The 25,007-nt window shown below is 41.8% G+C and overlaps 1 protein-coding gene across 2 annotated transcripts in view; it reads right to left on the bottom strand.

The window, feature by feature from the left end:
- Positions 1-25,007, bottom strand: part of spef2 (sperm flagellar 2) — a 52,453-nt gene that overhangs the window by 27,208 nt on the left and 238 nt on the right. The window contains exons 1-6 of one of the 2 annotated variants that reach the window (XM_062025513.1): positions 24,860-25,003; positions 19,758-19,860; positions 19,428-19,683; positions 18,219-18,368; positions 13,620-13,760; positions 2,351-2,427 (exon numbers count right to left, since the gene is read on the bottom strand). In XM_062025513.1, the coding sequence (XP_061881497.1) occupies positions 2,351-2,427; positions 13,620-13,760; positions 18,219-18,368; positions 19,428-19,683; positions 19,758-19,860; positions 24,860-24,917 (785 nt within the window). In that variant the 5' untranslated portion in view covers positions 24,918-25,003. Of the gene's footprint in view, positions 1-2,350; positions 2,428-13,619; positions 13,761-18,218; positions 18,369-19,427; positions 19,684-19,757; positions 19,861-24,859; positions 25,004-25,007 lie in introns of those variants that run through there. The other variant, XM_062025514.1, reaches the window with a different exon arrangement.

Raw genomic sequence — 25,007 nt, forward strand, 5'->3', positions numbered from 1 at the left:
ATAAGCAGGCATCAATAGTGTTAATATTGACATCAATTCCCTTTGATTGCTGAAAGTTGACCACTTGTTGCTGTTGAAGCAGCGTCCATATCATCTGGTTCTCCAACTGTTGTCAACTGCTCTTGCATAGGATCGAGGATTGATGCGTTACCCTTTAATGATGATGTCATTCTGTCGCGTAAACTGATCCAGTTCCTCTTTGATGTTATCTAAAACACTGATATTCCCCAGAGTGGTGATATCTTGTTGTCTGACATTGAGCTGTTGTCTCAATGCAGCCATCTCCTCCCTGAAGCTTTTCAAATCAGTGTTATTTTGTTGCGTGGCATGCAACTGTTGGCGCACTGCTGCTAGCACCATTTTAATGTTCTCCACAAAACTGCTGTTGTCCAATGGCTGTTGTCTTGCTGCTTGGCATTCGACTGTTGGCGCCATGTTGTATTCTCCTGTTTCAGCTTCTCCACCTCCCATTTTAATGCTTTGTTGTCTTCACTGTTCTTGGAGATCTGCAACATCTTTTTGTACACCGTTGATCATCTGGTCCTGGAGATTGTCGACATTGTTTTTTGTCTTATTTATATAGTTTTGACCCCGAAAGGGACAAACGGTAGAAAGTGGATGGATGGATGGATGTAACGATATATTGTCCCATTGACAGCGTCTTGTCGTGTTCATGGTTGCTTGGCAGCGAAGTGAAGCCGTTGGTGTTGTTAGCTTCTGCAGCAAGTCACGAATTGTAAATTGTATTGTTGGCGGTTTTTGATTGGTTATTTATTGGATTTTATGGGCGAAATAGAGGACCTCCCATTGGCTCCACAGTAAGCTGACTTTTATTTATGTTTATATAATATTTAGAACCCATTGAAAAAAGATCCATCCGTCGTCAAGTCTTTCATAATGATTTTGAACAATAGGCAAAATTCCCAAAAAAGAGCAGTTCCCCCAGAAATGTATTGTCCCTCATTTCATGCTATACAATCATTAAATGCATACATGTATTGAGCAGTGCTTCACACTGAGGCATGGAACCCCAGTCTCCAAGACAGACAACTGCATTAACCAGTCAGCCAGAGTGTTAAACCCACTGGCCAGTGCATCTGGGGGGGTTACCCACATATGCGGTCCTCTCCAAGGTTTCTCATAGTCATTCACATTGACGTCCCACTGGGGTGAGTTTTCCTTGCCCGTATGTGGGCTCTGTACCGAGGATGTCGTTGTGGCTTGTACAGCCCTTTGAGACACTTGTGATTTAGGGCTATATAAATAAACATTGATTGATTGATTGATGTGCAGCTTATGAGCAAAAAAAATAGTTTTCTTTTCAGAGATTGATTATTTGATTTATGGTGCCTTAAATGTGGATGGCGGGAGAGCTACAGTGTTGGATGGGTGTTAAGATTAAAGATTAAAATATCAATGATTGTCACACACACACTAGATGTGGTGAAATTTGTCCTCTGCATTTGACCCATCCCCTTGGGGAGCAGTGGGCAGCAGAGCGCTGGGAATCAAACCCCTGTCACTCAGGGGAAAGACTGGAGTTTAACGTGTGGGGAAGAGTAGCTGGCTGCAGAGTCTGTTGTAATGTGCCTCTGTAAATCACCAAAATGATTCTAGAGCGCGACCACCGCTGCTGCTCACTGCTCCCCTCACCTCCCAGGGGGTGGAACAGGGGGATGGGGGAAATTCAGAGGGTAATTTCACCACATCTAGTGTGTGTGTGTGACTATCAGTGGTACTTTAACTTTAACTGTTGCCCTGTGTGAGCTGAGTGCTGGTGTTTTGTGTTTGTATTACACCACATGGGCCGCCCTTCTCTACAAAATTGATGTGACATATCAGTGACGATTACTATTCACACATTATGTGATCACCTGTGTATGAATATTTTATTAGAAGCTGGATTGAAAATCAGAAACCTCAGGGAATCAAGGTAGGTTAAATCTACGGTCTTATTTAAGCAAGTGTGACTCTATTCTAAGATGATTGGTGAAACCCCTTATCACTCCTATGTGTGGGATCTAGATTAAACCCTTACAGGGTGAAAGGGTTTAGGGTGGAACCCTCAGCAAGGGTTATTAGTGAAAGCACATTTTTTTTGTAAATCCTCTAAAATTGGATTCTAGAGGGAACAAATGGTTCTGGGTATGTTCAGTTCTAGGTGAAACCCTCTGGAAGGGTTTCAGGTAGAACATTTATAAAGGGTTCCGTCAGGAACCACAAATGGCTCTACTATTAGGACAAGCCAAAGTATTTTATATGGTTCCAGGAAGTGCCTTTACTTCTAAGAGTGTACTGTGACAAATAATAAGTTTTTTTTTTAAAGTACAATAACTGATATTTATCTTACCCTGAAGAGGAAGCAAAGCCGGAAGTGGCTAACTTCTTCCTGTTGGTCTCAAACTGGGCAATTTCAGTCTGGACTACCTACATAGTCAAAAACACAGACACCTTTGTTTTATTTCACATTATTACAGACCTGTGTTTTTGATCTCAAGACCATGACTAATCTCAAGTCTTCACTGGACAAGTTCAAATCTTTGAGCCAGCGACCATGTGATGAATTTACGGTTCAAGTCTTAAAGTCTACTATAAAGATCTGTAGCATAGGGAACACATCTTTTCTTAATATGTTCAGCCTGAGACCAAGTACAGTGTTAAATGGAGGCTGGAGACTAAGTCCCAGCACAAGCTTAAGTTTAAAATATTTGTGTTTGGTCTAATGTGGTTCACAAGTTATTGAGCTAGTCTCTAGTCTTATGCAGGTTGTTGAATCTTGTTAAATGATGAGATCTCAGACCGGTTTAAAGTTAATACTAGAGTCAAACAAGGAGATATCCTGTCACCCTCCCTCTTTCTCATGATTATTGATTTTGGAATAGGAATATTTCAAATGAATTTGGAATCTACTTTGGAACCATGAAATAAATTAATTTTTTTGACCTGAATTTTGCTGATGACACTACTTTGTTCAAGAAAACACACACATACTTCAAAGATGTAGAGATGCAAAACAAACTATCTAGTGGGCAAAATGAGACAAAGGTTAAATGAAGATAAATACAAGATTATGAGCAGAAAACAACCAAGTTAGAAACAACAACTCATATGAAGCAGCAGTTCTCTCACTGTTACTCAATTCATTTGAGATGTGACAAATGACAGAAGGTGAAAGCCTTTTGCCAAAGGTACTTGAAAATAATTTTAGGGATTTTAGGGACATTATGGAGAGATCATATTATAAACAAAGATGTACAACAAATAACCAAGATGGGACTTCTGATGCAAACCATGAATAAGCGCAGGATGATTTTGTTTGGACAAATGCTCCGGATGGAAGACAACAGATTCCCCAAAATAGCACTTTGGTGGATGGCCAACAGATCGATAGAGGAAAAGAGTACAATATTGAATTGAAAGACATGTGAACAGGACCCAAGCCCTTGTAAGACAGATTGCAATGGAAAATACTTGTGGATAGACTGCTCGCCGTCTGTTCGCTGTTGCGAAAAAGGCTAAGTATCGCTCTATCTGTGTGCTTTTAATTGTTCTACAGCTTTCTTTATCCCTTCTCAAACATATTTAGTGGTACTATTTAACTTGCAAATCACCCGATCTCTGTCCCACCACCCTTTCCTCAGCTAGCTAGCTAGCTGATAAGCTAGCGCGGAGAAAGGCAGCGCCGGTCAGAAGGTAAGTGGGAAGCTACTCCCGCAGACCGCGACCACTTCCCTGAGGACAGCAGGAACTTCACTCGGTGACAGAAAACACTGTGAGTAATGGCTTCCTGCGCGTCTTGCACCAGACTCACGGAGAGGTTGGCTCTGCTAGAGGGCCGTGTCCGCCAGTTAGAGCAGAGTAATGTCGTAACTTTAGATGTTGCGGACACATCTGCTAGCGTTAGCTGTAGCGAGCTAACTAGCCCAGCTTGTAGCAGTCCTAAGCGGCCTACAAGCTACGGTGTACCGGTTGAGACGCATAATAGATTTAGCTCTTTAGCTAGTCCTACACCCCAGTCTACCAGGCACCACACCTTAGTCATAAGGGACTCCATCACCCGAAACATAAAGCTTAGCAAACCAGCCACAATAAAGTGTATCCCCGGGGCCAAAGCACCTGACATTGAAGCTAATCTTAGGGAGCTAACTCGCAACAGGCCTAGTAAACACGTACGACAGGCTAATCGCACCACTAATTATGCGAATATAGTTGTACACGTTGGCTCCAATGACACTAGAATGAGACAGTCAGAGATTACAAAGAGAAACATAGCCAGGACTTGTGATCTCGCCAGAAAGATGTCCAGGCATCGAGTAATTGTCTCTGGCCCCCTGCCTGCGAGAGGCAATGCTGAGATATATAGCAGATTAGTCTCGCTTAACAAGTGGCTGCCTAGTCTCTGTAGGCAACAGGGACTAACGTTTATTGATAACTGGCCCTCTTTCTGGGGCAAACCAGGCTTGCTAATGAGAGACGGCCTTCACCCTAACCAGGAAGGCGCCATCATCCTGTCTAGAAACATAGACTACTATTTAAGTCTCACTTGACTGACTACACTAGAGCAAGCCCGGTCACGGGCAATTACAATGTCTGTTAGTCCGGGTGAGGAGTCAGTTAAGCTAGAACTAGCCAGCGCCAGGCTGGATAATCCATGTACGCATAGCAATTCTCTTAGAATAATACACAATTCACATAATGTTTTTTCTGTTGTGTCTGTGTCAGAGGTGGACATGCATTCTACTGAGGTGGCAAATTATGATATGTCCAGTCTATTGCAGCACCAAGCAAACAATCGGAAAATTCCCGTCATATCAATTCCTAGATATGGTTGAAACTATTTAAAGTGCACTACGCATAATACACGCAACATTGTTAATATTGCTACTACGGATAATCTTAACAAAAACTCGTCAAAACAGCCCAATACCTATAATATGGGCTTTTTAAACATAAGATCATTGTCTCCCAAGGCGTTATTAGTTAATGAGGTCATTAGAGACAACAATATTAACGTCATTGGTCTTAGCGAAACCTGGCTCAAACCAGACGAATTTTTTGCGCTCAATGAGGCATCTCCTCCTAACTATACGAATGCGCATGTTGCCCGTCCTCTTAAAAGGGGAGGGGGTGTCGCACTAATATACAATGAAAATTTCAACCTTACCCCTAACCTAAATAATAAATATAAATCGTTTGAGGTGCTTACTATGAGGTCTGTCACACCGCTACCTCTCGACCTGGCTGTTATCTACCGCCCCCCTGGGCCCTATTCGGACTTTATCAGTGAATTCTCAGAGTTCGTTGCTGATCTAGTGACGCACGCCGACAATATAATTATAATGGGGGACTTTAATATCCATATGAATACCCCATCGGACCCTCAGTGCGTGGCGCTCCAAACCATAATTGATAGCTGTGGTCTTACACAAATACATGAACCCACGCATCGCAACGGTAATACAATAGATCTAGTGCTTGTCAGGGGTGTCACCACCTCCAAAGTTATGATACTTCCATATACTAAAGTAATGTCCGATCATTACCTTATAAAATTTGAAGTTTTGACTCATTGTCAACAAGCTAATAATAATAATAACTGCTATAGCGGCCGCAACATTAATGCTGCCACAACGATGACTCTTGCTGACCTACTGCCTTTGGTAATGGCACCATTCCCAAATTATGTCGGCTCTATTGATAACCTCACTAACAACTTTGACGATGCCTTGCGCGAAATTATTGATAGTATAGCACCGCTAAAGCAAAAAAGGGCCCCTAAAAGGCGCACCCCATGGTTTACAGAAGAAATTAGAGCTCATAAATTATCATGCAGAAAACTGGAACGCAAATGGCGCGCGACTAAACTTGAGGTTTTCCATCAAGCATGGAGTGATAGTTTAATAACTTATAAACGCATGCTTACCTTAGCTAAAGCTAAATACTACTCAAATCTCATCCGCCTCAACAAAAACGATCCTAAATTTCTGTTTAGTACAGTAGCATCACTAACCCAACAAGGGACTCCTCCCAGTAGCTCCACCCACTCGGCAGATGATTTTATGAATTTCTTTAATAAGAAAATTGAACTCATTAGAAAGGAGATTAAAGACAACGCATCCCAGGTACAACTGGGTTCTATTAACACAAATACGACTGTATATACGACGGACACTGCCCTCCAAAATAGTCTCTCTATTTTTGATGAAATAACATTAGAGGAATTATTACAGCGTGTAAGTGGGATAAAACAAACAACATGTTTACTTGACCCACTTCCTGGGAAACTTATCAAGGAACTGTTTGTATTATTAGGTCCATCAGTGTTAAATATTATAAACTTATCACTTTCCTCCGGCACTGTTCCTCTAGCATTCAAAAAAGCGGTTATTCATCCTCTGCTCAAAAGACCTAACCTCGATCCTGACCTCAAGGTAAACTACCGACCGGTCTCCCACCTTCCGTTTATTTCCAAAATTCTCGAAAAAATTGTTGCACAGCAGCTAAATGAACACTTAGTGACTAACAATCTCTGTGAACCTTTTCAATCCGGTTTCAGGGCAAATCACTCTACGGAGACAGCCCTCGCAAAAATGACTAATGATCTATTGCTAACGATGGATTCTGATGCGTCATCTATGTTGCTGCTTCTTGATCTTAGCGCCGCTTTCGATACCGTCGATCATAATATTTTATTAGAACGTATCAAAACACGTATTAGTATGTCAGACTTAGCCTTGTCTTGGTTTAACTCTTATCTTACTGACAGGATGCAGTGCGTCTCCCATAACAATGTGACCTCGGACTATGTCAAGGTAACGTGCGGAGTTCCACAGGGTTCGGTTCTTGGCCCTGCACTCTTTAGTATTTACATGCTGCCGCTGGGTGACATCATACGCAAGTACGGTGTTAGCTTTCACTGTTATGCTGATGACACTCAACTCTACATGCCCCTAAAGCTGACCAACACGCCGGATTGTAGTCAGCTGGAGGCGTGTCTTAATGAAATTAACACGCGAAGTCCCAGAGAAGGGTCAATTGACATTTTTACCTAGAAAACACACAAGAGGGTCATTTGACCCCTAGTCCCCCCTGTGGACACTCCTTTTGTTATGAAAATGTGGCTGTTAGTGGCACACGGCAGGGGGCCACTTGAGCCTGTGTGGGGGAGGGGACCTTACAGCTCAAGCTTTAGTTCTGAGGTAGGTTGTGTGTGTTTTTGCAAGGATCAACAGAATGAAGGGATCAACACTCTGACATTTATTGTTAAAAAAAATACAAAACAAAACATATTTACAAAGAATGAAAAAGCAACTGTTTTCCCAGTTTTGGTGTGGAGGGTTGTTGCAGAAGCAATTGTTATTTTTGTGTGCCAAAAATAGTTTAAAAAAAAAAATTTACAAAGAAAAAAGCATATTTACAAAGAATGAAAAACCATGTCCATGTAAACGTGACTGACATACATTTGAGCAGTCACTCACAATCCTGGCACTGCCATTGCTCCTTTCGGCATTTCCCACATGTATAATTTTTCTGTCTACCTAGACAAACTGCCCCTAACAGCCTCATTACCATAACAAAATGAGTGATTAGTGTATTCGGGAAAAGCGTCGGGCCAAATGACCCCTCTCTGGGTCTTCTAGGTAGACAGAAAAATGCTGGGACTTCTAGTGTTAAACAATGGATGTCCGCTAACTTTTTGCAACTCAACGCTAAGAAAACGGAAATGCTGATTATCGGTCCTGCTAGACACCGACATCTATTTAATAATACCACCTTAACATTTGACAACCAAACAATTACACAAGGCGACTCGGTAAAGAATCTGGGTATTATCTTCGACCCAACTCTCTCGTTTGAGTCACACATTAAGAGTGTTACTAAAACGGCCTTCTTTCATCTCCGTAATATCGCTAAAATTCGTTCCATCTTGTCCACTAGCGACGCTGAGATCATTATTCATGCGTTCGTTACGTCTCGTCTCGATTACTGTAACGTATTATTTTCGGGTCTCCCTATGTCTAGCATTAAAAGATTACAGTTGGTACAAAATGCGGCTGCAAGACTTTTGACAAAAACAAGAAAGTTTGATCAAATTACGCCTATACTGGCTCACCTGCACTGGCTTCCTGTGCACTTAAGATGCGACTTTAAGGTTTTACTACTTACGTATAAAATACTACACGGTTTAGCTCCAGCCTACCTTGCCGATTGTATTGTACCATATGTCCCGACAAGAAATCTGCGTTCAAAGAACTCCGGCTTATTAGTGATTCCCGGAGCCAAAAAAAAGTCTGCGGGCTATAGAGCGTTTTCTATTCGGGCTCCAGTACTCTGGAATGCCCTCCCGGTAACAGTTAGAGATGCTACCTCAGTAGAAGCATTTAAGTCCCATCTTAAAACTCATTTGTATAATCTAGCCTTTAAAGGCCTACTGAAACCTACTACTACCGACCACGCAGTCTGATAGTTTATATATCAATGATGAAATCTTAACATTGCAACACATGCCAATACGGCCGGGTTAACTTATAAAGTGACTTTTAAAACTTCCCGGGAAATATCCGGCTGAAACGTCGCGGTATGATGACGTATGCGCGTGACGAAGTCAGAGTAACGGAAGTTATGGTACCCGTAGAATCCTATACAAAAAGCTCTGTTTTCATTTCATAATTCCACAGTATTCTGGACATCTTTTGCAATGTGTTCAATGAACAATGAAGGCTGCAAAGAAGACAGTTGTAGGTGGGATCGGTGTATTAGCAGCGGACTACAGCAACACAACCAGGAGGACTTTGTTGGAGCGCTAGCCGCGCTAGCCGCCGACCTCACCTTGACTTCCTACGTCTCCGGGCCGCCAAACGCATCGGGTGAAGTCCTTCGTCCTTCTGCCAATCGCTGGAACGCAGGTGAGCACGGGTGTTGATGAGTAGATGAGGGCTGGCTGGCGTAGGTGGAGAGCTAATGTTTTTAGCATAGCTCTGTGAGGTCCCGTTGCTAAGTTAGCTTCAATGGCGTCGTTAGCACAGCATTGTTAACCTTCGCCAGCCTGGAAAGCATTAACCGTGTATTTACATGTCCACGGTTTAATAGTATTGTTGATTTTCTATCTATCCTTCCAGTCAGGGGTTTATTTTTTTGTTTCTATATGCAGTTAAAGCACGATGCTATCACGTTAGCTCGTAGCTAAAGCATTTCGCCGATGTATTGTCGTGGAGATAAAAGGCACTGAATGTCCATTTCGCGTTCTCGACTCTCATTTTCAAGAGGATATAGTATCCGAGGTGGTTTAAAATACAAATCCGTGATCCACAATAAAAAAAGGACAGTGTGGAATCCAATGAGCCAGCTTGTACCTAAGTTACGGTCAGAGCGAAAAAAGATACGTCCATCACTGTCTCTCAAGTCCTTCACTGTAACGTTCCTCATCTACGAATCTTTCATCCTCGCTCAAATTAATGGGGTAATCATCACTTTCTCGGTCCGAATCTCTCTCGCTCCATTGTAAACAATGGGGAATTGTGAGGAATACTAGCTCCTGTGACGTCACGCTACTTCCGGTACAGGCAAGGCTTTTTTTTATCAGCGAGCAAAAGTTGCAAACTTTATCGTCGATTTTCTCTACTAAATCCTTTCAGCAAAAATATGGCAATATTGCGAAATGATCAAGTATGACACATAGAATGGATCTGCTATTCCCGTTTGAATAAAAAAAAAATCATTTCAGTAGGCCTTTAAAAGGACCCCCCTTTTTTAGACCAGTTGATCTGCCGTTTCTTTTCTTCTCTCCTCTTCTCCCCTGTCCCTTGCGAGGGGGAGTTGCATAGGTCATGGATGAAGTGCTGGCTGTCCAGAGTCGGGACCCCGGGTGGACCACTAGCCTGTGCATCGGTTGGGGACATCTCTGCGCTGCTGACCCGTCTCCGCTCGGGATGGTTTCCTGCTGGCCCCACTATGGACTGGACTCTCGCTGATGTGTTGGATCCACTGTGGACTGGACTTTCACAATATTATGTCAGACCCACTCGACATCCATTGCTTTCGGTCTCCCCTAGAGGGGGGGTGGGGGGGGTGGGGTGGGGGGGGGGGGGGTTACCCACATATGCGGTCCTCTCCAAGGTTTCTCATAGTCATTCACCGACGTCCCACTGGGGTGAGTTTTTCCTTGCCCGTACGTGGGCTCTGTACCGAGGATGTCGTTGTGGCTTGTGCAGCCCTTTGAGACACTTGTGATTTAGGGCTATATAAATAAACATTGATTGATTGATTGATTGAGATCTCCTCCCAAAGACTGATCTAAGGTAAGATCTCTAGTCTAGGAGGTCAAGTCCATGTTTGGGTTCAACTATTTCAGCTGGAGATCAGTTTGGTGTCATATGAGTCCGCACGCTTAAAAAAGTCAAATCTTAGCAGGACAAGCCAAAGTCTTGTATGTTCTTTTAGCTGTAGCACAATATTGTCTTGTCTCAGTCGCAAGTCTCTAAGATTGAGTCCAAGTATAAGATGCAAACTAACCCTACTCTAAAACCACGTGTTACGGGGTAAGTGGGATAATTTGGGTTAAGCCTCAGTCTAGTCTCAATTATTTGCAAATAATGTCCAAGTTTGGTGTGATGTCTTTGAACTGCACACCAAGTCAAGTCTAAAGTCTAGGAGATAAAGTTCAATTTTGTCTTTGAGCCAGAGAAAAAATGGGTCGCAAGTCATTACATTAAAATCCAAAATCTCCTTTCAAGCCTAAAGCTATTCTTGTCTCAATTATTTGAGTTTGGTAGTATTTTCAGGAAAAGTATAAGCATAGTTTCAGGTCCTTGGTGCTTTTGAAGTTTTAACCCCAGCCTAGTGCAAAACATTGGAGACAGATACGAAATCCAGTCTCAAATATTTGCAATCCAAATACCCCTAAAGCAGAGGTGCCCATTACCTTTGATCGCGAGATACCGGTCGGTCACAGAGGGTGTGTCAGTCGATCACCAGCCAGGCATTGAAAAAATAGACCTAAAAATTTGCCATCATCAATCTTCACTATGATGTCACTTGATAGTCATTCAAGGCACATAAGGATCTTGTGAGATGACGTTGGCTGCTGCAAGCCCAGTGTGAGAGAAAAAAAGACCGGCAGGAAGGCGAGAAACACTTTTAATTTCAACAGACACGGCCGTACCTGTCGTCAAAAGCCTAAAGACCAACCGCACAGTTACTGTCTTCACTATAAAAGTGCTGCTCCATCCTGCCTGCGCTAAGATAATATATGTATGTGTATATATATATATATATATATATATATATATATATATATATATATATATATATATATATATATATATATATATATATATAGTAAGATTAAAGGCCTACTGAAATGATTTTTTTTTATTTAAACGGGGATAGCAGATCTATTCTATGTGTCATACTTGATCATTTCGCGATATTGCCATATTTTTGCTGAAAGGATTTAGTATAGAACAACGACGATAAAGATTGCAACTTTTGGTATCTGATAAAAAAAAGGCTTGCACCTACCGGAAGTAGCGTGACGTAGTCAGTTGAACATATACGCAAAGTTCCCTATTGTTTACAATGATGGGCGCATGAAGTGAGAGAGATTCGGACCGAGAAAGCGACAATTTCCCCATTAATTTGAGCGAGGATGAAAGATTTGTGGATGAGTAAAGTGCAAGTGAAGGACTAGTGGGGAGTTGAAGCTATTCAGATAGGGAAGATGCTGTGAGAGCCGGGGGTGACCTGATATTCAGCTGGGAATGACTACAACAGTAAATAAACACAAGACATATATATACTCTATTAGCCACAACACAACCAGGCTTATATTTAATATGCCACAAATTAATCCTGCATAAAAACACCTGCGTGTTTGTTATGCTAGCTCCTAGCTCCTCTGCTAGCTCCTAGCTCCATAGAACACGCCAATACAATTCAAACACCTGATCAACACACACAATCACTCAGCCCAAAAGACCGTTTACCTAACCCAAGGTTCATAAAGCTTATATATTTTTAAAAAGTTACGTACGTGACGCGCACATACGGTCAAGTTATCGAATGTTTAGCAGCCAAGGCTGCATACTCACGGTACCTGATATTCAGCTGGGAATGACTACAACAGTAAATAAACACAAGACATATATATACTCTATTAGCCACAACACAACCAGGCTTATATTTAATATGCCACAAATTAATCCTGCATAATAACACCTGCGTGTTTGTTATGCTAGCTCCTAGCTCCTCTGCTAGCTCCTAGCTCCATAGAACACGCCAATACAATTCAAACACCTGATCAACACACACAATCACTCAGCCCAAAAGACCTTTCACCTAACCCAAGGTTCATAAAGCTTATATATTTTTAAAAAGTTACGTACGTGACGCGCACGTACGGTACGGTACGTGTTATGCTAGCTCCTAGCTCCTCTGCTAGCTCCTAGCTCCATAGAACACGCCAATACAATTCAAACACATGATCAACACACACAATCACTCAGCCCAAAAGACCGTTCACCTAACCCAAGGTTCATAAAGCTTATATATTTTAAAAAAGTTACGTACATACGCCAAAAAAAGCCAAAGCTGCATACTCACAGTAGCACGTCTGCGTCTTTGTCATCCAAATCAAAGTAATCCTGGTAAGAGTCTGTGTTGTCCCAGTTCTCTACAGGCGTCTGTGTATCCAAATCAAAAGTCCTCCTGGTTAGAGTCTCTGTTATCCGAGTTCTTCCATCTTGACTGCATCTTTCGGGAATGTAAACAAAGAAGCGCCGGCTGTGTACTGTTGTGGCTGACTACGTTCGAAAAATACGTCCATTTCGCACCGACAACTTTCTTCTTTGCTTGCTCGGCTTCCTTCTCCATAATGCAATGAACATGATTGAAACAGATTCACGAACACAGATGTCCAGAATACTGTGGAATTATGAAATGAAAACAGAGCTTTTTCGTATCGGCTTCAATGTGGAAGGCATACCCGTGTTCGCCGGGCTACGTCACACGCATACGTCATCCTCAGAGGCGTTTCGAACCGGAAGTTTAGCGGCAAATTTAAAATGTCACTTTATAAGTTAACCCGGCCGTATTGGCATGTGTTATAATGTTAAGATTTCATCATTGATATATAAACTATCAGACTGCGTGGTCGGTAGTAGTGGGTTTCAGTAGGCCTTTAAAGATTAAAGTACCAATGATTGTCACACACACACTAGATGTGGTGAAATTTGTCCTCTGCATTTGTCCCATCCCCTTGGGGAGCAGTGGGCAGCAGCGGCGCCGCGCCCGGGAATCATTTTGGTGATTTAACCCCCAACCCCAACCCTTTGTTGCTGAGTGCCAAGCAGGGAGGTTATGGGTCCCATTTTTATAGTCCTTGGTATGACTCGGCTGGGATTTAGCTCGCCTGCTGAGAACTGAAAGAGTGTGGGCACCCCTGCTCTGAAGCCTTATATTTTATTAATTGAGCCAGAGACTAGTCTCAAGTCTTTGAGCTTCAATTAACTCTCAAGTAAAAACTTGTCTCAAGTAAAAACTTGTCTCAAGTAAAAACTTGTCTCAAGTATTTGACAAAGCAAATTGTTTTTAAGTCTGACATGTTAGAGCTAGATCATAACCTGTGCTTGTTGCTCTTTGCGTTGATCTTGCTTCTGTCTCCTTAGGTTGACCAGTGAAGAGTATGGAGGCGGTTTGGGCACTTGGCCCTCAGTGGCCTGGTTTGGAGTCATGATGATGTCACTGCACTTTGGACGAAAGAACTGCAACATATACAGAATCACTCGCAAATAATGCACAATGAATTACTTAATTATAAATAAAATACTGTAAAGTGTACTGTCAAGTGGGGCAGGGAGAAAAATGCTATATATCATATATATAGAAATGTCTTCTTTTTGTTTTAGTAGCCAATTTCTCACCAGAGTGTCCTGGTTCCTTAAAACCTGACGTGGGCCATGTTGACCCGGGCGACGCCTGGTAGAACAGAATTATATTGTCATTGCACTTAAAAAGTACATCCGGTCCCATCATACTGAGAGGGGTGAAGCGTCGAAGGCGTGAGATGGTGCGTGGGGTGTATGTGTGCGTATCTGTATAGAAGTAGTCTATGGAAGTCGCTCCGTTTAGCGTCACAGCCATTAGCCTCATTCTGCAGTGATATCACGATAACACAGCTGGTTGCCATAGAGGCATCCGAAATCTAGTCCAACAAAATCAAAACCTCCCAAGTTTCCTTCAAGTAAGAGGGGAATGGATTTCAGAGACATAGTCTAATAAATCGTCTACTCTAGTTGTCCATTCTGGCTCTCAAATTGATCATCAATCATTTGTGGCAGCTTTAGGGTACCTTGAACGGCTACATGCATCTTCCAAATTTGTCAATACACCAGGGCAACGCTTACTCCAATCAGCGGATGTCCTGTTATCAGGACTGAAAGACTTGCCAGGCACACGACCGTCCGCTTTTCCCAAGAGTCTATTGTGTATACAGCAACAAATGTTCTGTCAGGACAGACAGGTTCCCCGAATCAAAGCTTCTCGTCCAAAATATCTTGTCAATTTTGTTGAGAGGGAAATTAATCAATTCCTTTGTTTTGATTTTGGAGAGCAGTTCAAAAAGATGCTTCAAGAGAGTTAAGACAAGACAAGACCATAGATCCATCCATCCATCCATTCATCTTTTTCCGCTTATCCGTGCTTGGGTTGCGGGGGCAGCAGCCTAAGTAGAGAAGCCCAGACTTCCTTCTCCCCAGCCACTTCGTCCAGCTCCTACCGGGGGATCCCAAGGTGTTCCCAGGCCAGCCGGGAGACATAATCTCCCCAACGTGTCCTGGGTATTCCCTGTGGCCTCCTACCGGTCGGACGCGCCCTAAACACCTCCCCAGGGAGGCATCCGGGGGTATTCTGACCAGATGCCCGAACCACTTCATCTGACTCCTCTCGACGTGGGTAAGCAGCGGCTTTACTTTGAGCTCCTCCCAAATGACAGAGCTTCTCACCCTGTCTCTACGGGAGAGTCCTGCCACCCGACAGAGAAAACTCATTTCGGCTGCTTGTACCCATGATCTTGTCCTTTCGGTCATAAGCCAAAGCTCATGACCATAGGTGAGGATGGAAATGTAGATCGACCGGTAAATTGAGAGCTTTGCCCTCCGGCTCAGCTCCTTCTTTATCTCAACGGATCGATGCAGGGTTCGCATCACTGCAGACACCGCACAGGTTCGCCTGTCGATCTCACGATCCACTGTTTCCTCACTCGTGAACAAGACTCCAAGGTATTTGAACCATTGCACTTGCGGCAAGATCTCCTCACCAACCCGGAGAGGGCACTCCACCCTTTTCCGGGCGAGAACCATGGACGGAGGTGTTGATTCTCATCCAAGTCGCTTCACACTCAGCTGCGAACTGATCCAGTGAGAGCTGAAGAACCTGGCCAGATGAAGCCATCAGGACCACATCATCTGCAAAAAGCAGAGACCTAATCCTACAGCCACCAAAACGGATCCCCTCAACGCCCTGACTGCGCCTAGAAATTCTGTCCTTAAAAGTTATGAACAGAATCTGGGACAAAGGTCAGCCCTGGCGGAGTCTAACTCTCACTGGAAACGGATCCGACTTACTGCTCTGACACCGATCATACAGGAAGCGGACCGCCACAATCAGATGGTTCGATATCTCATACTCTCTGAGCACTCTCCACAAGACTTCCCAAGGGACACGGTCGAAGGCCTCCAAGTTCACAAAGCACATGTAGATTGGTTGGGCAAACTCCCATGCACCCTCAAGGACCCTTACATCTAGAGTATAGATCTGGTCAACAGTTCCACGACCAGGAAGAAAACCACATTGCTACTCCTGAATCCGTGGTTCGACTATCCGGCATAGCCTCTTCTCCAGTACACATGAATAGACCTTGTGATCCCACAATAGTTGGAACACACCCTCCGGTTGCCCTTCTTAAAGAGAGGAACCACCACCCCGGTATGCCAATCCAGAGGCCCCACCCCCGATGTCCACGCAATGCTGCAGAGTCTTGTCAACCAATACAGCTCCACAGCATCCAGAGCCGTAAGGAACTGCGGACAGATCTCATCCACTCCCGGGGCCCTACCGATGAGGAGCTTTTTGACTACCTCGGCAACCTTAGCCCCCAAAAAAGGAGAGCCCACCACAGATTTCCCGGCACTGCTTCCACATAAAAAGACGTGTAGGTGGGATTGAGGAGGTCTTCGAAGTATTCCCTCCACAAAGCCACAACGTCCTGAGTCGAGGTCAACAGCAAACCATCTCCACCATACACGATGTTGACAGTGCATTGCTTCCCCTTCCTGAGGTGGCGGATGGTGGTCCAAAATCGCTTCGTAGCCGTCCGGAAATCGTTTTCCATGGCTTTGCCGAACTCCTCCCATGTCCGAGTTTTTGGTTATGCGACCGCCAAAGTGCGCCGCTTGGCCTGTCGGTACTTGTCCACTGCCTCCGGTGTGCCATGAGCCAAAAGGACACGATAGGACTCCTTTCTCAGCTTGACCGCATCTGGGATTACCACTAGGACAGGCACCAACCACCTTGCGACCACAGCTCCAATCGGCCGCCTCGACAATAGAGGTGCGTAACATGGTCAACTCGGACTCAATTTCCAGTGCCTTCCTTGTGACATGTTAAAAATTATTCTGGAGGTGGGAATTGAAATTCTCTCTGACGGGAGACTCTGCTAGACGTTCCCAGCAGACCCTCACAATGCGTTCGGGCCTGCCAGGTCTGACAGGCATCATTATCGATAGAAAAAGCTCCGTCCCTCTCTTCACCCAAGTGTCCAAAATATGAGAATGCAAATCCGATGACAACACTACAAAGTCAATCAGCGAACTGCGGCCTAGGTTGTCCTGGTACCAAGGGCACATATGGACACTCTTATGTTTGAACATGGTGTTCATTATGGACAATATGTGACAAGCACAAAAGTCCACTAACAGATTCGGGCAGCCGCTCTTCCCAATCACACCTCTCCAGGTTTCAATGTCGTTGCCAATGTGAGCGTTCAAGTCACCCAGGAGAACAAGGGAATCACCTGAGGGAGCACTCTCCAGTACTCCCTTGAGGGAATCCAAAAAGGGCGGGTACTCTGAGCTGCTGTTTGGTGAGTAAGCACAAACAACAGTTAGGACCCGTCCCCCCACCCGAAAGCGCAGGGAAGCTACCCTCTCGTCTACTGAGTTAAACTCCAACGTACAGGCTCTGAGCTGGTGGTCAACAAGAATTGCCACCCCAGCCCGTCGCCTCTCACTGCTGGCAACGCCAGAGTGGAAGAGAGTCCAGCCCCTTTCGAGGGGACTGGTGTCGAAGAGAGATCTAGCCGGAACTTCTGCACCCCGAACACCAGCTCAGGCTTCTTCCCCCCCAGCGAGGTGACGTTCAACGTCCCAAGAGTTAGCTTTGTGTGGTGAGCCCATTGGAGGGGGGTTCCATGTTACCTCTTTGGGCAGTGCCCAGCCGGGCCCCATGGGGACAGGCCACCTCCGGGCCAGACTCCAGAGGGGGTGATCTGCATCTGCACTAGGGAAATGTGGGTCTTTGATTTATACTTTCCATAGAGGTACAAGACAAGACAAAGAAGGGAAAACAGGAGGGATAAGAGAGAGGGAAGGAACGTGTCCGCCTTCATTGAGAGCAAGAGAGAAGCAATTGACTCTATAATTTGATGTCATTTGTTGGTGTGTAGCGCAAAGGGTCTTCCCTAAAGACCCACCTGTATGTTACAATTCACCCTGACCAGGATTCGAATCTCTGACTCCTGCGCTGCAGCCAGTGGTGTTACCATATACATAAATTAGTGTCGCCAAACAATTTTTGTTTTAATTAGGTCTACCATACTTTTGCATTTTGATTGATCGCAATTAATCTCAGTAAATTACATTACCTAATATAAATGAATTAAACAATTTACCTTTTTTTACTTAAATGCACGTCATTAATTTGTTTAATACATGGTGAGTTTCTTCTATAATGTCGTCGGGTGTGTTTAAAGTGAAATTTGGCGCTGAGCACACCGGTCTGAGTATCCTCACTCAGCTTTGCACTGACGTAACATTGATCTGATTAGTGACCATACTACAGCCTGGTAAGCTTTTCAGGTAAGCATCCGTTAGGGTAAAGGAGCATGTGTGGTATTTTAATTGTTGTATAATATGTTATTACAGCATGTAAGTTTATTTTGGTACCTTCCTGCCTCTCTTCTCATCCTCGACTTGGTGTTGGCTTTTCTTCTGGGTTGACTTGTCCATCGGAGAGCGTTTCTTCTCAGTGTAGTGTTGAGTAATTTTCTGCAACTTCCCCTCTGCATCACGTTTTACCACAATGTGGGAGAGTCGCTACATGAAAGAACCACATATGTATCGTAGCTTACAAAACTCTTGCTTTATTATAGTTGATCTTCTCAAGGCACACCACTATCAAAAGTCAATGTGGATATACCTAAAGTAGTCACATGTCAGTGTACAGGTTGTATAGCAGCACAGATTTCCACTGAAAATGACTCAACACACATCCGTCATTGTCTAAATAGCTGACAACACAAGTGAGTAGCAAGATAATTGTACCTTGCCTACAGTAAGCATGGTAGCCTCATAGTCTGGGGCTGCATGAGTTCTGCCAGTACTGGTGGTAACTTACGTTCATTGAGGGAAACTAATTCCAACATGTACTGTGACATTGTTAAGCTTGGGTCAGCATGATAACAACAGTAAATGTATAAATGTATAATGCTACAGGTAGAGGTGGGAATCTCTGGGCACCTCGCGATTCAATTACGATTACGATTCAAGAGCTACGATTCGATTAAAAATGTATTATTGATGCAGCTTTAATTTATGTATATTGATGCAGTTTTACATTTCTTTTTGTTTCATTAAATAAGCGTTTATCATTTGCAACTTTTAAAAATAGTGCATTTGTGATAAGAAACAGTTGAATTAATTCCGATTACATTTATTAAATTAGTAGAAATGTGTGCAAAACTGTAACATGAATGCCCTAAAATAAAGGATCTGGTCAGATCTCTCGATGAGGTCGCTCGCAGTGGTCAGCAACATTTAAAAACTGTCTGCGTTACTTGATTCACAATTAATAAATTGATGATTAATTACTGAAGTTTACTAATCGATTATATAATCGTCCATGTCCGAATTGCAATGCATCTGAAAATCGATTATTTCCCCCACCTCTAGCTACACGTATACAAACTGTACAGTGACTCCTCTAAAGTATATCCAAGTTTCATTTTATAGCATTGCCCCTTAAAATATAATAACATGTGAGATGTCTATACTTTTGTGAGATATCTTTTTGGTTATACTGTAATTTAACATGGTCTTATGACATCCAAGGTGCGATTCAATGCTAAACTGGCTCAATATCTCGTAGACACTCACATTTGAGATGACTTGCTGATCTTTCTTCTGCAGGCCAGTATTGATGGCCACAGGTTGCATAATTTCCATGGTTGCCTTGCTCATGTCGGACTTCCTCCTCTTTTCCAGTGAGACGTACAGCTGATAGAGGAGGTGAGTGGCCACGCCCACCTTCTCCTGCATCAGCCCTTGAGCTATGGTCAGGTCGAAGGCGATGCCCAGCTGATGGATCGTTGGCTCCAGGTGAGTGAAATTGTTGAGTTTGGACATGGCGGTGCTGAGGACGCATTTTCAGAATAACTATAAGACAATATCATTCATATTGTGACAGAAGACAACTCCGCAACTTACTCTGTCTTTGTGAACACGCTGACGTCATTAAGCATCCCATATTTTTGTAGAACCTCACCGATGAGATAACCGCTGGAGAAGTCCTTAGCGAAAGTATTTGGTTCTGAAAGGACACACACAACATATACAGTCGTGGTCAAAAGTTTACATATACTTGTAAAGAATATAATGTCATGGCTGTCTTGAGTTTCCAATAATTACTACAACTCTTATTTTTTTGTGATAGAGTGATGGGAGCACATACTTGTTTGTCACAAAAACATTCATGAAGTTTGGTTCTTTTATGAATTTATTATGGGTTTACTGAAAATGTGACCAAATCTGCTGGGTCAAAAGTATACATACAGCAATGTTAACATTTGGTTACATGTCACTTGGCAAGTTTCACTGCCACTGACCACTCCTCTTGACAAAATTGGTGCAGTTCAGCTAAATGTGTTGGTTATCTGACATGGACTTGTTTCTTCAGCATTGTCCACACGTTTAAGTCAGTACTTTGGGAAGGCCGTTCTAAAACCTTAATTCTAGCCTGATTTAGCCATTCCTTTACCCCTTTTGATGTGTGTTTGGGGTCATTGTCCTGTTGGAACACCCAACTGCGCCCAAGACTCAACCTCCGGGCTGATGATTTTAGGTTGTCCTGAAGAATTTGGAGGTAATACTCCTTTTTCATTGTCCCATTCACTCTCTGTAATGCACCAGTTCCATTGGCAGCAAAACAGGCCCATAGCATAATACTACCACCACCATACTTGACAGTAGGGATGGTGTTCCTGGGATTAAAGGCCTCACCTTTTCTCCTCTTAACATATTGCTGGGTATTGTGGCCAAACAGCTCATTTTTTGTTTCATCTGACATCACATGGACAAAGATAATACCTTCTGGAGGAAAGTTCTGTGGTCAGATGAAACAAATATTTAGCTGTTTGGCCACAATACCCAACAATATGTTTGGAGGAAAAAGGTGAGGCCTTTAATACCAGGAACACCATTCCTATCATCAAGCATGGTGGTAGTAGCATTATGCTCTGGGCCTGTTTTGCTGCCAATGGAACTGGTGCTTTACAGAGAGTAAATGGGACAATGAAAAAGGAGGATTACCTCCAAATTCTTCAGGGCAACCTAAAATCATCAGCCCGGAGGTTGGGTCTTGGGCGCAGTTGGGTGTTCCAACAGGACAATGACCCCAAACACATGTCAAATGTGGTAAAGGAATGGCTAAATCAGGCTAGAATTAAGGTTTTAGAATGGCCTTCCCAAAGTCCTGACTTAAACGTGTGGACAATGCTGAAGAAACAAGTCCATGTCGGAAAACCAACAAATTTAGCTGATCTGCACCAATTCTGTCAAGAGTAGTGGTCAAAAATTCAACCAGAAGCTTGCCAGAAGCTTGTGGATGGCTACCAAAAGTGCCTTATTGTTGTGAAACTTGCCAAGGGACATGTAACCAAATATTAACATTGCTGTATGTATACTTTTGACCCAGCAGATTTGGTCACATTTTCAGTAGACCCATAATAAATTCATAAAAGAACCAAACTTCATGAATGTTTTTTGTAACCAACAAGTATGTGCTCCAATCACTCTATCGTAAAAAAATAAGAGTTGTAGAAATTATAAGAAACCTAAGACAGCCATGACATTATGTTCTTTACAAAAACTTATTTTCACTGAGGGCCACATCAGAGTTATAGCTGCACTCAGAGGGCCATTTGTAACAGTGAGTAATATGTGAAAATATATAAGGATTCACCTCATGATATTATTACACAATTGCCTAAGCATTTCATCAATATGTATTTTTTACATACTACGTAAAATAAATAATCTGTAGACTGGCAGCTCAGTCACTAGAATTTTATCGTAGAATTAATGGTGGGTTTTTTTTACAGTATATTACTGTACTGAAACACGGTGCCACTGTTTTTCAATGGTAAAATTCTTGCTGTTTTTAATCGTAAAATCGATGGTTGTTGTTTATACGGTTTATTACTAATAATATAAAAACAGTATCACTGTTTAATGGTAAAATTCCGGGGACTGAGAAGCCTGTTTTGTATTTTTTATGCTAAACTCTATTGCCATTTTTACAATAGATAACTTACTTTGATATCATATGTACATTTTTACTTTAACAAAAAAGTTATAATGTATAATATTATATTTGTTACATTATTAGGAATCACAAAACAAGTAGTTAATTTACTACTTTCCAACCTAAATTCATACAAATGTAACTAACATTACATTATTAACATGAAGAACATGATTATTTTTAGACATACGCCAAGCAGATATTCAACTTATTTATTTTTATTTTAAGAAAAAAAAGTTTACAAAATACAGGAAAAACACACACTCTCCAAAGAAATATATAAAACAAAAATAAAGAGGTGCACGGCAAATGGTACAAAATAAAGAAAAAACAGGCATTCTCCAAAAAACTTAATAAAACAAAAATTAAGAGGTGCACGGCACACTGACAAACACATTTTCGAAATCGGCCTGTGTCTGGTAGCGCCTGCGCAGTTTGTATTAATATTACTAGAAGGACACGAGTGTTGCTGGCCTTGCTTTTTCTTTAAGAAAAAAAAGTTTGCAATGTATTTTAACATAATATTTGTTACGTTACTGGATAACATGGAATACAAATATATGCAATTGCTAGCAGTCCATGTCTGGGTTTCTGTCAAAACGAAAAGAACACACCTACACACTCAAAGTTCATACATCCACACGCATATTCACTGTACAAACACACATATACACATACTGTTCATATACATTCACTGTACAAACATAGATATATACATACTGTACATATACAAGTACATATACATACATACACTCATGCATATAATCACGTTTCATCAAACATATATTAACGTTGTTACCCTAGGGCAGGGGGTCACCAACGCGGTGCCCGCGGGCACCAGGTAGCCCGTAAGGACCAGATGAGTAGCCCGCTGGCCTGTTCTAAAAATAGCTCAAATAGCAGCACTTACCAGTGAGCTGCCTCTATTTTTTAAATTTTATTTATTTACTAGCAAGCTGGTCTCGCTTTGCTCGACATTTTTTAATTCTAAGAGAGACAAAACTCAAATAGAATTTGAAAATCCAAGAAAATATTTTAAAGACCTGGTCTTCACTAACTGACAAAGAAACAGATAACAAATTTGGTGTCCAGTTCAAAGTGTGACATGATTTATTTAAAAATTTGAGAGTTGACTTTTGTATTTTACATGAGTTATTATTTGTACAAACATGGTGCAAAGTAATTCATGATTTGTTAAAAAAATGTTAGTGGCTAGCTAGTTAAAATGGGATATTGTGATTTCACAAGACTGTCTTAGAAGTGATCATTTGAAAATGTTCAATTTGAAAAATGTGCACTTAGAGAAAATATAAAAATAAAGTGTTGCATATTGATATTTATCTGTTTCTATATATATTTATTGTGAGAAATCATTAAGATGATCAGTGTTTCCACAAAGATAAATATCATTAATTATTAATAATAACATAGAGTAAAAGGTAAATTGAGCAAATTGGCTATTTCTGGCAATTTATTTAAGTGTGTATCAAACTGGTAGCCCTTCGCATTTATCAGTACCCAAGAAGTAGCTCTTGGTTTCAAAAAGGTTGGTGACCCCTGCCCTAGCGTAAACTGGGTAACACATGGCACACTGACAAAGCTTAACCTATTGTTACTATAACAATCTACAACGTTAATATAGTTGGCTTCTCTTTCTTACCCTCCATTTATCTGCTTTCTTTTGTATTTGAAGTTATTATTACATATATGTATTGTTGCATTTGAACAATTGTATTGTTGATAATAGAGGTAATTATTGTTATTATTCATTATCATCAATAGTGCTATTTATGTTGGTATTTGTATTGCTTCATTTGTAGTGTAATAATGTTCATTGTCATTTCCGTATTACTTATTTCACTAACTGCTTCTTTGCTATCACTTTTACCATCATATTTGTACATATCCTATTTGCTGATGTTGTTCTGTTGTTGTTGTCTCGCTGTCTTATCCCCCTCTGATCCCCGCAATTTCCCCCTCTGTCTTCCTTTTTTTCTCTTTCTATCTCCTCCTGCTCCGGCCCGGCTGCACCAAATAATAATACAAATACATTTAATAAAGTCAAATACAAATAAGGCAACAAGAGAAGTATCCCACACTTCTCTTTTGTAAAGTAAATTTGTACAGCCGATATGGGCATCTACATCAACAATATGATTTGCCTGAGTAGCTGGACAGGACAAAAAAAACAAAAAACAAAAGAAGAAATACGCTTAGTAAGAAAAGACAAGGTACTTTATTGACGCACATTATTTCCAGGCTTTCACAGGCCATATAAAATTATTTAGTGGGCTTGATCCGGCCCCCGGGCCTTGAGTTTGACATTATCTGTATATAATAATGATAATAGTAACACATCAATTTTTTTTATAGCACTTGTCCTCTTGAGGTTAGGTTAGGTTAGGTTCATGGGTGAGATGGAGCATCTCACAAATTATTTTGGGGTACACTTTGCAAGCCAATCGCAGGACACACATAGACAACCATTCAGCACACATTCACACCTACAGACAATTTAGAGTGAAAACATATTTTTTTGGACTAATTACAAAGAGTGTATGCCTCTAAATATTCACATAACAACGAATAACAGTCTGGACAAGGTTGCCTCTGATTTGCATATTTGATTTTTTGTTTTACTTGTTTTGTTTTTAATCAATTAATTAATCCAATAAATTAATTCAATTAATGGCATAATTGTTTTTACCAAACGTGTCTTAAAAATATATCTGTATTAAAAAATATCAAACATTGTAATGTTTTCTTGTAATTTTGACACTTTTGCTAGTCGTTTGATCCGATAATGTCACAGGTTCAAATAAGTAAAATAACTCAAGATATGCAAATGTACACTAATTTTTTAAATGCGACATCATATTTTTTTTAAATGAATGCTAATTAAGATATTATGGTTGATGTCCTTTAACATAGCATTCCAGATGTTAGCATTGCAAAATTGCTGCGTCATTGAGTTAGCATTAAGATAAAATATTTCAGTCCCACATACCGACAACTTTCGACAGCCGAATCTCCTCGTTGAGCCACTTGCACAATAAATCCGACATATCTGTTGTCTTTTTTGTTGTCTTTAATCCAACAACTGTACCATTACTGCTACTTTTCGAACGTCACCTTCAGCCCTCGTCTGTAATTAC

This window comes from Entelurus aequoreus, linkage group LG17 (genome assembly GCF_033978785.1).
Source record: "Entelurus aequoreus isolate RoL-2023_Sb linkage group LG17, RoL_Eaeq_v1.1, whole genome shotgun sequence".
Taxonomy (NCBI): Eukaryota; Metazoa; Chordata; class Actinopteri; order Syngnathiformes; family Syngnathidae; genus Entelurus; species Entelurus aequoreus.